The 18279-nt window shown below is 34.0% G+C and overlaps 1 protein-coding gene across 1 annotated transcript; it reads right to left on the reverse strand.

The window, feature by feature from the left end:
- Positions 1 to 1141: 1141 nt before the first annotated feature.
- On the reverse strand, positions 1142 to 13457 carry Smp_090420 (hypothetical protein; the record flags this gene model as incomplete). The annotated part of the gene is made up of 2 exons (XM_018791515.1): positions 1142 to 2573; positions 13450 to 13457. The coding sequence occupies 2 exons, from the start codon at positions 13455 to 13457 to the stop codon at positions 1142 to 1144; spliced, it is 1440 nt and encodes a 479-aa protein (XP_018645323.1).
- Between the last annotated feature and the right edge of the window lie 4822 nt (positions 13458 to 18279).

The raw sequence follows: 18279 nt of genomic DNA on the forward strand, positions 1-18279 counted from the left end.
ACAATTTTAATTTATCTCTATTATAAAGTTATTCAAAATACATTACATAACATAAATAAACAAATAAAAGTAACAGAAGCATTCAATCATCTTGATCATAATATATATTGAACATTGTTAATGTTCTACGCTACAAAACGGACTATTCAAAACAAATCCTACATTACATTCTGATTAATAATTGGTTATACATTGTTGCCATGACTACATCCATCCATCCATCCATCCATCCATACATACATACATACATACATACATAAAATCATTGAACTTCTAATAAAAACGTAATGAGCACAGAAACAAAATTTTCGAAAAATTAAAAAATTTGATAAATTTAAGGAAAAGAAATAAAGTTTAAATGAATATTTATCTCTTTTAATAAGAGGATACAATGTACAATATTCGAAAGTCATGATTTAGTATCTAAGCGAAATATATACATGTATATATATATATATATATATATATAGTTTTTTATGGTTAATGAGTGTCTTATGTATTGTTACATTGTAATATTACTGTCGGATAAGATTTTTGTTTTACACTTCCCCCCTCCTACTTCGATGCTTGTTTATTTAAAAATTTCAGCAAACATGAAAACAGGGGCTGAATATGAGGGGGGTGGGGAGGTGGGGATTGGTGATTGTATATAACAATCTATTAAAATAATTCATAGTATCATTGAATAAGAAAAAAGAGAGAGAATTCAGTGCGAAAAAAAAATTTTCCTTATTACGAAATCATTTACTTCAGCTATACATTCGTATGATATAGTGATATAGTCAATATATATATATATATGTCTATAAAGAGGTTAGGAAAGATTACATTATAAATTGATTCAACAATATAAAACAAATGAGATTACTTACTAATAAAGGGGTCCAATTGACAGATATAAAGAAAAAGTGATAAACACAAAGATCTTAAGTATTGTTACATTCAGTGCTGGTGGATGGCCTATGCTCCTCCAAGAGGGTACATTGAAACATCATTGTAAGTTTAGATTTTTGTTTATACACTCCCCCCTCCTACTTTGTTGATTGTTCATTTAAAGATTTTAGCCAACATGAAAACAGGGCTGAATATTAGGGGTGGTGATCGGTGATCGGTGATTGTATAACTACTAGGAAACCATGATTTATTTATGTATCTCTGTTATTGTTTTATTATTCACATTTGTTATTGTTGCATTAACAATTGATTTAGCATTTAATAATGCTTTTTGTAAATAACGTGACATTTTTCTATTACGTATTTTACGTTTAGCTGTTCTATGTAATTGTTTCACCATAGATAATTGATCAGCATGAGCATAATATAATAAAAAATGATTTACTAATACAGGTATTGTATATGACATTAATAATGTACCTAATATAATACATGCTGTAGCAACAATATAACCCCATGTATTATTTGGTACTAAATCACCATAACCAACAGTTGACATAGTAATTAATGCCCACCAAAAACCTTTAGGTATATCAGAAAATGTTGAATCAACAAAATAAATTGCAGCACCAAAAAATAATGCACTAACTAATATTAATAAAATAATAATAGATAAATCAGTTATTGTAGTACGTATAGTATAAAATAATACACGTGTACCTTTATGACGTCTTAATAAACGAAATAAACGTAATACCACAAATACCTTCAGGACGACAAAGTACTCTTCTACACGAAGTACACGAATTAACCACCAAATAGCTTCAGAATTATTATTATTATTATAAACTAATTCATAAAATATAAATTCACAATAGAATGGTATTAATGATAAAATATCAATTAATGTTGATAATGAAAAGAACCATAACATAATTGATGGACAAAATATCATTCGTATAATAACATCAATAGTAATAGCTATAGAAAAGAAAATATCCATTTGTACAAGCCATTTAGATGGTAAAGTAAAATAACTATTATTAGTTCTATATGAATTAGAATTAATAGTTGCTTCTATATGATTATTATAATCTGATATAGTTTCATTATATAAATCAGTATATTCAGTAATATTCAAATGGAATGGTACTCGAAAATCTTTCACAGTCGATAACATGAAAACACCAACAGCTGATGTAATAATTAATGTTTCATAAATAAAATAAAAACGTCTTAACCATGTTAAATAGACAGATTCATGATTAGTTGAAGATGAATATAAATTAAATATAGCAGGACATTTATTATTAGACCGATTGAATTTGTTATGACAACATAAATTCATGGATGTCATTGTTGGTAGTTCAAACGATTTCGGTTCGGAACTACATCCAGATGGAGTATTATTATTATTATTATTATTCAATTGTTCATTATCTATAGAATAATCATGATTGAAATGATCCGTAGGATTAGTTATATGATTATTAGTTGAATTTAAACTAGTATCATTTGGATTAGATTGATCACTTGTTGAACTATATTCATTAGGGAATAATTCATTAGGTAAATAATGTCTTCTATGTTTATTAGTAGTAAAACGTGAATTAATTAACCTTGGTGATATATCTATAACAGACCAAATTTTTTCACGAAATGATTGCCAACGATATGATCTATACAAAGAAACAAACAGCAAAGGAAAACAAAGAAGATCAATATTCTGTCATAAAAATAGAAAAAGAAAAAAAAAACTTCTCAAATGTTATATCCTAGTAAAGATGTAAGTACAGGTAACTTCCAGGATCTATGAATGGACGATTATTCTATATATATATTATTGCTATTTAACTATTGAGTAGTTAGAATTCACTTGGTATTGTTTGTTTGAATCTTCTCATTGACATTTACTTCTGCAACTAGTCAGCCTCTAATTAGCATATATGAATTCAAACTTCATCCAATTGCACAAGCAGGGTGATATCAGGATTCAGTAGCTGAGTAAATAACGTGATGGCGTTTGAAGTGAAACATACTGGGTTCGAGTCCCAGAGAGAACATCAACTCTGAGATACAGGTATATCCAACTGACGAGTCCTAAATAGGATGAAGCGGGCGTCAAACTGAATTCCACTGCTATCCACTATCCATCTTTGCTTATATTGAGTAATTAGATTGTGTATATCTATATTCATCTTATTATAAGCTTCATTTTGACCTATGAATTATTACTGTTCGATTTACTGTTCCTAAATTATACTCAATTTATTTATTGCTGTCTCTCACGTTCACGACCGCATTTGGTTTGATCATATACAAATATCATTTACTGTTTTATGGTATGATGCGATCTCTCTCTCTCTCTCTCTCTGGTATATAAACCGAGCATGCTTGAAATAAATAATTCGCATAAGAGAAGCTGAAATTGGCACTCGATCGATGTGCTGTGCATAGACTGCATTATTTCAAACAAGATACGACTGGAGCAAACACTAGACAGTATTTTATTCAACACAATCACAAGCAGGTTGCACTTAGTGAGTTCAGAGTAGAAGTCAATAACAAAAGGAAATCCCATATTAACTAGTTATTGTCTGTAATTCCATGCTCAATGACTAATCAAATAATGCTTTCACTACCACAAATCAAAATTAATGTCAATGTAAATAACGTAATCAAACTATCGGACTCGTCGATATCAGATACGTTAATGTTTCCACACCTTCAACAGTTTTGTCATCAAGTGTAATTGTATTGATGACCTCTGTGTTGTATCTGAGAATCTCACATCTTTTTTTGTGTATGTTGATGCAGAAGCTGCTGCTACATTTGCTGTTTTCGTCTGTATTTGTTCGTGTGTATAAAATAGGAGGGCTAGGTCATCTGAGAACTCCAAATCGTCTAATTGGTTCTGAGATGTCCATTGTATTCTGTGCTTCTCCTCAGATGTCGAAGTCTTTACAATCCAGTCAATCACCAGAAGAAAGAGGAAGAGAGAGAGTAGACAGCCTTGTCTGACTCCGGAAATGCATTTGTCAGCTGTCCTCCATGCATGACTTTGCACTGTAGTCCGTCTTATGACTTCTGGATATTGTTAACGATCTTCTCAGCAACTCCATAATGTCGAAGAAGTTTCCATTCAACCTTATCCTGGGCAATCCTTCCCAGTTCCTTCCAGTTAACATTCATCTTTTTCATATCTGCTTCTATTTCCCACCGTCATGTGTTCTTTGGCCTTCCAACTAATATGATAAACTCTATGTATATCATAACTCTTACAGTGAAATTTTGTAACCTAACGAAAGTCCTAAACAAAATCTAATGAATAGAGGATGTTTTTATAATAAACAGCTAAACTATCTTAATCCTTTAAAAAAACTTTCTATACAAATTGTGTAAAAGTTACAATCTTGTTACATTCTTTACAATTATGATTATTTAGAATCTTTTTTTAGTTCCAAAAAATAATCACACACAAATATGTATCCAATGGTAATGTATAAACTAAAGAATCCATGATCATTGATTGAATATATTCTGGAGAAATGTATATTGTGATAAAATGGTGTGTGAAGGTGAACAACAGGAAACCCTGGACCCAGGTATTGTGCTATTTGCTACTCGTCAGTAAGGTGTACCTGTAATTTTGGGGGAACTGGTGCTCCGTCACGGAATCGATCCCGTATGACCCACCTTCACAGTCAGAGACGTTACCACTGAACTATTTGGGCCGCCACCGACCTCCTGTACGACCGAGATGTAATCACAATTGATTGATCACTGGGTGGTGATCAATGTCATACGTGTCATGTCCTTAGTGCTGATCGAATGCTATCCCTCAAGATTACAGGTTCACCTTACTGACGAGTGCCAAGTAGCACGAAACCCGGGTCCAAGGTTTCCTGTAGACCACCTCCAAATACCATCTTATCTCAACAAAGTGCACTCAGTGTCGAGCCACCTAGACTGGTGATCACATTGCAACTTGATCGATAGCATTCGATCAGCACTAAGAAGGACTTGACACGCTTGACATTGATCACCACCCAGTGATTAATCAATTGTGAAATGTATATTGTAGTTTGTGCTGGTGAGCGACCTATGTATGCTCCTCCATGAAGGGGAATAGGTGTAAGTAAGTAATATTGTAGTTTATATGTATGCTACGTTTGAATGTTTACCATGAGTTTAAGAAAAAAGCTAAATAGGTCTTATCAGTTCAAGAGGAAAACCTGATTTGTAAGGTAAGTGAAATTAACAATGTATGCTGTAATTAGCCAATATTCAATGATCATATAATACTCAATAAAACTTAGAATCCCAACTTCATTTATGAATATTTGATAGTTTAACAAGGGATAGCCTGTAAAGTTATTTCTGATATTTGCTTATTATTAGCATGTAGCTGATTGATTAATATTCAATTATCAGCAGTGCATATCCATCATCCTGCTTAGATTTTCCATGGTGGTCTAGCTTTAATTGACTCATGAATTCAACTATTAAATTACTATAATCTCCACGAAATTCCCTACTGATAATATTCAATTCTTCTTCTTCATGTGAATGAAAATTTCCTAGAAGTATTTCTTGGAGTTCTAGTGAGAAGCAGTGACCAGTGGATATCAACTCACTGAAGACAATGAGGGACGGTCGCTCAATTCCATGGATTGGTTGGAGTTAGACATTAACACCGTTGGATGCCAGCCAGCTCAGTGGTCTAGAAGTTAAGCGCTCGCGCGCGAGACCGATAGGTCCTGGGTTCGAATCTCGCTCGCGAGGCGGGATCGTGAATGCGCACTGCTGAGGAGTCACATAATAGGACGGGACGGCCTTTCAGTAGTTTCAGGTTTTCCATGGTGGTCTAGCTTCAATTAAATCATGATTTCAATTATAAATAAAATAATATAATATTCCTTATTGTATTTACTTTTTCGGCAATGTATTAGTTTCAAGTGTATTTATATGATTATAGACGTTCAAGTAAAGCAAAGAATGAATTGATTTGAAGTAATTCAGAATATAAGAAATGTGTGATTCTATCGGAATAATGAAATGAGATATCATATGCATCATGTGATAACTAAAGCTTTCTGACTGAAACAAAGATGGTATTGTTTGTAAACAAAAATTTGTTTTAGGTCGTCAAAACACTGAGAATCAAAGTCTAATGTTTAGTGCAAACGTTTGACATTGTCATGTGGTATAGTGAAAGGTCACTTCTACGGTTTTAAGCATAATGTTAAAACTAAGCTATTCAAACAATGATAAGAGTTAAGCGAAGTAAAGTACTAGTTTCATGAGGATATGTGAATGAGGAATAAACATGATGATTTGATCGAAAGACTCTAATACTAGATCACGTAATATGAATAATAATTGAGGAGCAAGATACATAGGGGCGTAACCAGTGTTCGCTTTCAACTCAGATACGAGAACATATCCCAGTGTGGTTCTATAAGGATGAGAGAAAAACATTAGGAAATTCTATTTTTGAACATCTTATCGACTCAAATTATTCTACCGATCTACAGGTCGATTTTAAGTTTGTGCATACAATTCGTTTAAATCTACCTAGATTTCTGCTTATTTAATTCCTTAAAACAGTGCAAGCTTCTACCATCCATGATCTAAAGCCAGAATTGTGAGTACAAATGAAGTACATCTTATCGTTATAGTTACTTTGGCCATATTCTATTATTATGATTATTCTATGTCATATTTGAAAATATCCCCCTCTCCTTTTAATTATATCCCATATCTTCATGATTTTATTCATAATTGTTTCTAATATCACTCCATTTACCTTTGCACTTGTATTACTTTCAATTACCTTTAATTACCACCAGTGGTAACTGGGAGTGCTAACCCCCCCATTTCTAACAAAAACATTTCAATTATCTGACTTCATTCATACTATAATTCGTTGCTAACTTATTAATTTTATTGTTATTATTCATATTACGTAATCCAGTATTATAATCCGTCGATTACATTATCATATTTATTCCTTATTCATATGTCCTCATAGAACTAGTAGTTTAACAGAAAGAGATCGGTTGAGGTTAGACACTAACACTGTTGGATGCCGGCCAGCTCAGTGGTCTAGAGGTTGAGAGCTCACGCGTGAAACTGATAGGTCATGGGTTGGAATCTTGTGAGGCGGGATCGTGGATGCGCACTGTTGAGGAGTCCCATAATAGGATGAAACGGCCGTCCACTGCTTCCAGGTTTTCCATAGTGATCTAGCTTCAATTGATTCATGATCACGATTGTACAGATTGATAATAAATTCGTTGGAAAGAGATCCGTTTGCTGAACTCTGTGTTTTTAATGTTTGAATGTCAAGTTGTTCTATCCTCAGCAGTGTAAATCAATCAAAACTATAAGAATGTATGAAAGTACAAACTACAAAATCATTACATTTCCCACTACTCAGATATCATTCAATGTAAATATTCAGGCTATACGAGTCAGATATATATGAAATGACTAGATAGTAACATGCATAATTGTAAAGTACTTCAAATCAGATTGGAAGAATAGGTTTCCACAAAATTTCATATATCACTTATTGAAAGTGTTAATAAGTACGAAACACTTACCAGTTGTCGTCAACCTACTAATGTAACCATATACAACTGTTCATTATAAAAGATCTTTTTATTAAATAAAATGTTTCTACTATGATAGGAGGGGACAAACCAGATTACAACTGAAAAGGAAATTAGGAAAAGACGTTGGAAGTGGATCAGATATACATTAAGATAATCACCAAACTGTATCATGAGGCAATCCCTAACTTGGAATGGTGAAGGGAAGTTCAAAAGAGAAAGGCCAAAGAACATATTACGACAGAAAATAGAAACAGTTATGCAAAGGATAAATATTAACTGGAATAAACTTGAAAGGATTGTCGAGGACAGAGTTGGATGGAGAATACTGATGTGCGGCCTATGCTCCTCCACGACGGTTGACACGCGTAAGTATGTAACTATGATTACTAACATTTAATAGTTAATTTATTTCAATTTTATCTTGTTCTCTTTCTTATTTAAAAAAAATTTTTTTAAAAAACCGAAAATTCAATTTCAACCAAATTGATTCCACTAATTATCATTGAACTACACTTTTAAATAGTTAGTTCACTATTTATGCAAATTACCAAGTTGTTGTTTTGGTTGTTTGTTTGTTTGTTTCATTTTTTCGGTTTTTATTTTTTTTTGTGTTTTTTCAAAATGAAAATTACTGAAAATTTCCAATGCAAATTTATTTATTTTTTTTTTTTAAAAATAAATTTTTTTTTTTTTGTTTGTTTGTTGTAACCACCCACTAAAAGTGAATTTTGTAAAATTTTAAAGTTATTTAATGTTGGAAATTTCACTATTCTCTATCCACCCCCCCCCACCCCCCCTCTCTCTCTCTCTTGCTCTCTCGATAGTTCACTCATTCTTATAAAGCACAAATTAGCACAAATAAATGTGATCACTTGAACACACACACACACGTACGCATCTATCACACATTTTTGGATGATAGTAATAGCACGTAAATTCGAGATAATGAAGTATTTAAATGAATGAATGAACCACACATAGAAATCGATCTAACGACTATTACTACTAATAATAATAAAAGAATAATTATACAGAAGTGTTTTGTTATTGTAAGTTCTTGAAAGTTGAATTAGCAACTAAGTCTTGAGTGACATTCAATTAAATTATCTAATTTGTAATTTAGGATGTAAATATACATTTTACTTCTTTTTATATCAAGATCATCATAATCTTGTTGATTAAAGCTTTAGTGACCTATGGTAAGCAAAGATGGATAGTGGCTAACAGTGGAATCCAGTTTGATGCGCGTTTCGTCATGTTTGGGATTCTTCAGCTGGATGTACCTGCATCTCAGAATTGATGTTCACTCTGCGACTCGAACCCAGTACCTTTCGCTTCAAACGCCATCGCGTTATCAGAAAGGGGTTTTGTGAAGATTTTAGTAATTTAATAGTTGAATTCATGAGTCAATTAAAGCTAGACCACTATGGAAAACCTGAAAGCACTGGACAACCTTTTCGTCCTAATATGAGACTCCTCAAAATCGATAGGTCCAGGGTTCGAATCCCACAAGAGGGATCTTGGATACGCACTGCTCTACTGCATTTGTTTGACTTCTATCACAATTCAGTTTCAGAAATGTTCACATCTGTAAATAGTTTCTAATGAAATAGGTTTTCATCAGTACCAAATATTATAAAATATAACGATGAAATACAATAAATTCATAGTACTAAATACACTTTACCTTCACAATTGATTGATCACTGGGTGGTGATCAATGTCATGTGTGTCAAGTCCTTCTTAGTGCTGATCGAATACTATCGGTCAAGTTGCAATATGGCCACTAGTATAGGTGGTTCGACACTGAGTGCACTATGTTAAGATAAGATGGTATATTTAGGTGTTGTATTTAGTTAATTAAAGGTAAACAAATGAATGTCCATTGGATCATAACAAGGAAGGTAATTCAATGATCACTGATAACTAGATGTTACTTTGTATATGATTTTTTGAAATTATTTATTAGTGGTTACTAAATAACCAACCATTTGAGATTAACTATGGGTAAGAAACTAAGAAACCAAATCTAAGTTATGAACTATGATTGACAGTTAAAATTGCATTGTGATTAATAACTTTGAAAATGTTACATTAAAAGGTAAACCTTGTTATTTTAGGAAACTGAATATGAATAAACAATTGATCAGTAACTGAGTAGTAATAGATATCATAGTTGATTAGTCCTTCAGTGCTGATTGAATTCTATCAATAAAGTTCTGATGTAGGCATCAGTCTGAGGGATTCGATATCATGTACACTATGATGAGATGTTAGGTGATTAGAGGATGTTTACACAAAACTTTAAACATTGGCTTCGTGCCGTTTAGAACTCATCGAGAAAGTGTATTTGTATCTAAATTATTATTGTAATTAAAATAGTTCTTAGTTGACAGTTTTTACATATCTGTGGCTTTTATCACAAGAGTAAATCAAACAAAGCATGATTTGACCTCTGAAATTTAGCTACCTGATTCTAGTTCCCTATTATTCATGACCTCTTGTTTTTCTTAACTCCGCCTGTAGCTCCTCTGGGGGTTACTGCCGGTCCCAAGCCCGGGTAAAGGAGGAGGGTTGGGCATGGGGTTAGCGACCCCATCCCGTAGAAAGTCAACTCGCTAAAAAAACGCTAACCAGAAAAAATCATTCAAACCTTTCAAACTCTGCCCTGGGATTAGAAGGAACAATTATGACGTCTCATGATGAAAGCCGAGTTCCTTCGGAAGTCATGAGGCCGATGCACCTTCTTACAACCAGAGCAACAATTTTTATAGGTACATGGAACGTCCGAATTTTCATCATGAAATCATATTCACTATAGGATCACAAAAACCATATAGCACTGGATCCGTGCTCTGTCATTGCTTTGAACTTCTCATACCCTGCCTATGAAATTATCATGTGTTTATCATTGTTAAGCTTTGAGATGAATTTGCGGAACACTAATTGGACGTTGTGGTCGTTGACATCAACTCATCACTGGAGAAAGATATCTGTTACTAGCCGTTATGGATTATCAGTCCTTTATCAGATAATGATGGAAACTGAAGATATCAACCATGCGATACCGGCTTAGTGGTTCAAATAACCTAATTGTCCTTTATCCGAATAAATCTAGGGTCATCAGAGTATACTGTTTGGTAGTCCTATACTAAAACAATGAGACAGCTAATAAATATATGCTAGTTTTAAATTATTCCACAGTCCATGATGATTTCATTACTACAAACCACTGGACTAGATAATCACATTATTTACTTATATGAACACTAAAATTTTGATCCTTATTTAGAACTAGTAGCTCATCAAAATCAAGATACTGACCGATATACCCTGATTAATTTGAATAATGATAACCTATTATCAATTGTCGCAAGGCAAGCCCTAACATGGAATTCCGAAGGCCAAAGGAGAAGAGGAAGACCAAAGAACACATTGCACCGATAAATGGAGATAGACATGAGAAGAATGAACAAAAGTTGGATAGAACTAGAAAGGAAGACCCATGACAGAGTGGGTTGGAGAATGCTGGTCATTGACCTGTGCTCCATCGGGAGTAACAGGCTTAAATAAGTAAGCCAATAAGTTTATCAATAGTAGGTATCCATACCAAGGTTGGAATCGATAGTTTCAAATAAATTAGGCAATGGATAGAGAGTTAATAATAAATATATTTTTTCCGTTATATCACAATGTTAAAATCATGAGTCAATTGAAGTTAGACCACCATGGAAAACCTGGAAGCACTGGATAGCCATCTCGTCCTATTATGGAACTCCTCAGTAGTGCGCATCCACGATCCCGCACTCGCGAGATTCAAACCCAGGACCAACCAGTCTCACTAATTGTCTTCAGTGAGTTGATATCTCACAACAGACATGGTTTGAACTCCACTGGTCACTGCACTTGACCGACAGACCACTGAGCCAGCATCCAATGTGTAGAATAGTTGTATTTCTGACGTCTCCTGACTTAATGTAAGCCACTTCTTCACTTGACCGACAGACCACTGAGCCAGCATCCAATGTGTAGAATAGTTGTATTTCTGACGTCTCCTGACTTAATGTAAGCCACTTCTTCAAAGTAAATAAATAACCGAACATTATATTAACACAAGTTTAAATAGTACAAAGGAAACAATGCAAAAACTTACAAAATTAAAGCTTTCTATAACACAACTAACACTTTAAGAAACGCTTTAGTTAGAATTAAAGATAAAATTCCGTTTACTTCCACTCAAAATTGTGGATACAGATTAGGTTTTGTCGAGTGTGATTATGAGAGCAGTTCAAGGTGAACTTAAGAAAGCTCTAAGAAGCTCAGAAGGAGTCGAACATATTCTACCCAATCAGATTTTGGAAGAATATTCTAGAATCACTTTGCGTAACTTCCCTATTGGACAAAAGCTAATAACCCCTGTGTGCGGATTGGATAACTATAATGATGATTTCGTTTTTACTAAAAACTATAAATACCTGAAAGTTTTGTACCATAACTGACACTGTATGGAATGACATTCCTTCCATTTGTCTTTTTTCTTCTCATTTTGCGACTTGAGAAGGTTCTAGCGTTCGAATACTCATGTTATACGCGACATACTAAGAGCCTAAGTTCGAGATATAACAGTGATGCGTTTGACATTGGAGAGTCTTCTCTCGTGAGATCCCGACTCGTGTCAAGGAACATTTAAGTTATGCAAGAAAATCTTCTAATAACCCTATTGAATTGGAAAATTTAAAGGTTAAATCAGAAATAGCAGTACATGCTTTTTTTCAATAATCACCGAATTGATATTAAAAATATCAAAATTATTCAGAAAGCCTTTCACAACAACCAAGAGGGTCGAATAGCTGAAGCGTTTCACATACTGTTAAATCCTTCTGCTCTTAATAGGAAAGTTGATCTGAATATTCATTCAACCTGGACTGTTTTTCCAGACAACCACATTTGACTTTATTTATTACTTTTAACTCCTCCTATAGCTCCTCCGGTGGCTACTGCCGGTCCCAAACCCGGGTAAAGGAGGAGGGTTGGGTATGAAGTCAGCGACCCAACTCCGTAGAAAAGCGACTCGCTAAAAAACGCTAACCAGAAAAAAAAATTATTATTTTTACACACACACACACACACACAATCTCAAACTACTACATCATATCACAAATGTATACATTTTTCATACTCACACTCTAGCACACGAACTAATACAGTGATAGAGCATAAAAATTCACCTTGACCAAGAAAGCATATTCAGACCCATTATTATTTTTATTATACTAAAATATTTTGCATTGTTTCCCTTGTACTATTTAAACTTGTGTTAATTTAATGATCGGTTATTTATTTACTCTGAAGAGGTTACTTACGTTAGGTCACGAAACGTCATAAATAGAATTATTCTACACATTGGGATATAATAAAAAAATATATTTATTATTATGATTGAAGTTAGACATTAACACCGTTGAATGCCGGCCGGCTTAATGGTCTATTGGTTAAGCGCTCACGCGCAAAACTCATAGGTCCTGGTTTCGAATCTCGTGAGGCGGGATCATGGATGCGTACTTCTGAGGAGTCTCACAATGGGACAAAATTACCATTCAGTGCTTCCAGGTTTTCCATGATTGGTCTAGCTTCAATTGACTCATGATTTTAATTTGCAAACTATCAATCAATTGTCTCAATCTTCACTGTTCCTTCTGTAAATATCATCAAATCATCTTCTCTAATTTCATTGTTCATGCATTTTCCTACCAATTGCGCTTCATTTCATTTCTATCTTCTGCCAAAATACATTCTATGTCTGACCATCACCATATACTACTTATATGGATATAAGTAGATCACACTACAAATCTATTATGAGTAATCACTTCAATAGGTTGAAATATTTTACTTGATCCAAAATATATATATATATCAATTTCAAAATGATCACTTTAACATAGTTAAAGTTGAAATTTGATTCCCCCCCTACCGCCCTCACATAATTATACATGATTGTAGAAAAACAAAAAAAGAGGCGGTTTAATTTTTCATGTTAAGTATATGATTTCACAAAAAAAAAAGTGACTTAGATTCAAGTGATATAAGAAAGTGAGATAATGAAATTAGAAATTGTACTCCTTTTTTTGTGTCCGGATTTTCAAATGTACAATATTAAAAATCAACTAACACACTGTCTTACAATATTCGAATCGAATTAGATTCATGAATCATATCTTGTTAGATTCATTACATTTAAGGGTTGTTTTTTTTTCCAGTCAGTCAATCATCTACAATGTAGTACCACGCACATATATATGTATGCATTAGTCTAAGTTGCCATATCTCATTAACACAACAAGATGAACACCAAATTCATTGGAGTAGTTAATTTAACGATGGTAATATATAAAAGAAAGATTGTGTGTAAGGAAGATATGAAGCAATTTTAATCTCACAGTTTAAGGAAAGACAGAGAGTGGATACATCTACGCCATTGTTATCGTTTCTGAGCCATATCACACATAGTCTTCAACCACTAGTGGTTATGATTGTCACGAAGACCCCAACCAAGTAGTCTGCATCTACCAACATGGTTCACACCAGAATTCAGTGACTTCATGGATTGATACCATGTTTTGGTTTTGCAGCCAATAACTTTATTCCACATGTCTACAATACTAGTCAGTATAGTGTGTGGTGGTAATCGGTGTTCAGGCATACGTAACACGTGGCCTAACCATCTCAATCGATGAAGATTTACAACCTCACCAACTGATTTATCACCACTCTCTAATACCCTAGTATCTAACCTCACTATTACTTACTCAATGACCCTGGCAGACACAAACAATATTTTGAAGACATCTGTGGTCAAATACTAGTAACTTACGAGTATCTTCTACTCTTAATGGCCATGTTTCACAGCCGTAAAGTAGAACAGAACGAACTGCTGCACAGTATACTCGTCGCTTCATTGATAGACCGATATCTTGTCTTCGCCATAGGTGACATAAGTTCGCAAAAGCCAAACGAGCTTTTTGAATCCATGCAGAGATTTCATCAGACACCAATCCATTAAGGCTGATCAGACTTCCAAGAAAAGTGAAGTTGTCGACGCATTCGACTACTTCACTTCCTACCCTTTGTTCAGGTGTGGACACAGGCCAGTCCTGAAGCGAAAATTTTCATTTAGAGGGAGAGAAATGAATCCCAAACATCCTTGCATCGTTATTCAGTGCTGAAGTTAGCCTGATTTTCTCTTGCTTGGAGTCCACGAGTCATAGTTAGGCGCCCGATAATTATTGAGGCTAGTATTCTAGATGCTATATTAGTCAAACTAATACCTCAATGGTTATTACAGGATGATTTTGACTCCTTATATATTGAGACAATCAGAGACTGTGACCAGTCAGATGGGATTAAGTCCAACTTCCAAATTTTATTTAAAATATTAATCAACCTAATTGCCAAATTGGACCACCATACATCTGGAACAGCTGTTCCTCCTAGTTTCAGATTAGCTATAGCCTTTTGAACTTCAACTAGAGTCAGAAGACCTACTTCAACGTTCCATTCAGATTGTTTGGGAGTGGTGGGTAGTTGTAGAGTAGCTGAAGGCCAAGTAAACTGTTCTCTAAAGTGTTACGCCTATCATTCTAAACGTCTGAGTTGAGAGCCGATCAGAGTTTCGTCTTTTTCCGAGATCGTTTCACTTACACTTGACTTCTTAATTCCGGTTTCTTTTATAAGTCTGAAGAGTTGTATGGTGTTACCTACAACCTCTGCCTTTTCTATCTCTTTTACTTTCGTTGTCAACCACTGTTCATGATCGTTTCGTAGACTTTTGGTTAGCCTACAACTAATTTATTTTCGCTCATCATCGTGTTCCGTACCTGATAGGATAAGCTTACGAGAGTCTATCAGTGCATTAGATGTCACAGAAATCTGATAGTTATTCATAATCCCTTTGGTTGAAAATGTTTTGCCACTGAAACTATTCACTGATATATTTGACCAGTTCTTTTCTTTTTAATGTATATTTCATATTTAGATTGTTTTAATACTATTGTATATTTTATAAGTTTATATCAGAATATTCAACTGAAAGGTCAATTTTGAAGTATCATAAACCACCAAGTAAATGTTCAACGACTATGTTCAACCCATGAGAAAAAGAAACTTTCAATAAATATCAGGTTAACACCTACTTACTTACTTACTTGCTTACTTACCTACCTACCTACTTACTTACTTACTTACTTACGCCTGTTACTCCCAATGGAGCATAGGCCGCCGACCAGCATTCTCCAACCCATATACTTAACTAACATATTTTCTAATTGCTACTTCTTCATAATCAATATGGATCGATTGGATATATAAATTAGTTTCTTTAACTTGAAACATTTTATGCTGATGAAAGTTTCTGACTCAAAATGTCCATTTGATTTTTTGTATTTACTAAGATCTTCAGAGACAAAATCATTTTATTATGTAATCTTGTTAAAGGAATCCTTTTGGGTGGCCTATGCTCCTCCATTATGAGAAACAGAAGTAAGTAAGTAAATATGTTTGGGATCTAATCATTGTAAACAGTATTTATGGATTAGTTCTTTTTTTTTATTAAAAGCCAATACACCGATTTATATTCTCCTTTTTGAGTGTCAACTTTAGGAAGACTACTAGTGGACTAACCTTCTACAGGACTAAGATGTTTAAAACAAAAAATTAGTTATATTTTTCCAGCCCTGAACGTTGACCGAATTACATCAAACAAACTGACATATCGTCACAACTCTAAGTGAATTAACCACAATGTGAAAAGTGAAATTATCTCTCTCATCAAAATAAATTTGTGCAAATAAATTGGGTTATTCATAAGAAACTACACAAATAGATCATATGAAAAGCACAGTAATGAGGCGTGCTTTGGACAAAACAAGAACATAAATCTATCTATGTAGGACCATTCCAGTATAAGGCTCCTCAACAGTGTGCATCTGCGATCCTACACGTGGGATTCAAAATCCAGAATCTGGCGCGAACGCTAAATCTCTAGACCACTGCTGAGACGGCATCCAACAGTGTTAATGTCTAACATCAACAAATCCATGATACTAACCGACCATATTTGATTGTCTTCGGTGGGTAACTGCCTCACATCCAACATGTTTGAACTCCACTGGTCACGACTTTTCACTAGAACTCGGAGAATTTCCTCTCGAAGCTAGTCACCAGTGAGCATTATTGAGTTTTAATTGAGATCATAAACCGACCAATGTTAGACAACCATTTAAAATCTGAAAGCACTGGAGATCAAGAGTGCGTGAGAGATCGAAGATCTTGAGTTTCGAATTCCACATGTGGGATCGTGGATGTGAACTGTTGAGGAGTCTCATACTAGGATGAAGCAGATGTCCAGTGCTTTCAGGTTTTCAGTGGTTCATCATCTCATTTATATAATATGCAGAATGTACGTTAGTTTTAAAAAAAATTAACCTTATTGTTTCTCTGTTGTAAACAGTTCAAGAAAATCCACAAAACTAATGAATTCACATTTGTCATTTTCACTATTCTTGTATTCATAATGTCAGTCATCATATCTCTCATGATTACAATGTCTACAAGCTTGAGTATTCTGTATTTTATATATCCTATTCGTTTCATTGGTTCTTACCTACATCAAAAGCCTCAACTTTGATATCAGATAGATTATATCCATTTACTTCTACTAATATGATTAATCAGAATTTTTATTTATTTCCAAACATCTTATGTTTAAAGACATCGTGGTTGCGTACTGCTGAGGAGTCCCACAATAGGACGAAACGGCCATCCAGTGCTTTCAGGCTTATCATAGTAGTCTAGCTTTAATTAACTCATGAATTCAACTATTAGATGTATCTAAGTTGAATAAATAATGATCTCTTCTAAAAGGTATTCAGTATTATGTATTACTATCAAACGATCTTAACGGATAGTTTGATACTGTATGGTAATCCGATTGCGTTTAATCTCAAACATTAAAACTGAATGAATTTCTACTAAATATTTCATTTGAAATGAATTGATTCGAAATAGAAATTTATTTTACAGACTGATTAGTTACAGAAACAACTCCCTTTATTGAAAAGGTGCTGATTTCCGGTAGCAATTCGTTCCGTTCTACTTTATGGCAGTGAAACATGGCCGATAAGAGTAGAAGATATTCGTAGGCTACTAGTATTCGATCATAGGTGTCCTCGAAGCATTGCTCGTATATCCTGGGACCACCGGGTAAGTAATGCAGTTGTTAGGAAACGTGTACTAGTTAAGGATGGCAAATCGATTGATGAAGTAGTGAAACTTCACTAGTTGAGAACTTTGTACGTACGTACGAAACTCTACGTTGTGACTGACTGACTGATTTCCGGCTGATAATTTCCCACTATTTGATATATTACATTAAACTAGTCAGTTTTTTTAACGTTGTTTACATTTTTGACCCAAATGGACACAGATACTAATTGATCAAACTATCAAAATTATCAGTGAAATAAATTGAAGTGAACAATAAATAGTTTTAACAAAGTTCGTGTTAAATAACTCTACTTGGAGTCCTCCCAAAGCTACTGTTTGTTTCGACTCCGGATAAAGGGGGATTAGGTGTGTGGTTAGCAACCCTATCGAAGACACTTATATTGTTTTTTTGTATATGTTGGTAAGGGGTCCAGTTTATCAGTTTCTTTTCGTAAATATCTATCCTAATTGGATTACCTTCATAGTTTTAGGTAAGCAGAGA

Source organism: Schistosoma mansoni (assembly GCF_000237925.1).
Source record: "Schistosoma mansoni, WGS project CABG00000000 data, chromosome 2 unplaced supercontig 0193, strain Puerto Rico, whole genome shotgun sequence".
In the NCBI taxonomy this organism is placed as follows: Eukaryota; Metazoa; Platyhelminthes; class Trematoda; order Strigeidida; family Schistosomatidae; genus Schistosoma; species Schistosoma mansoni.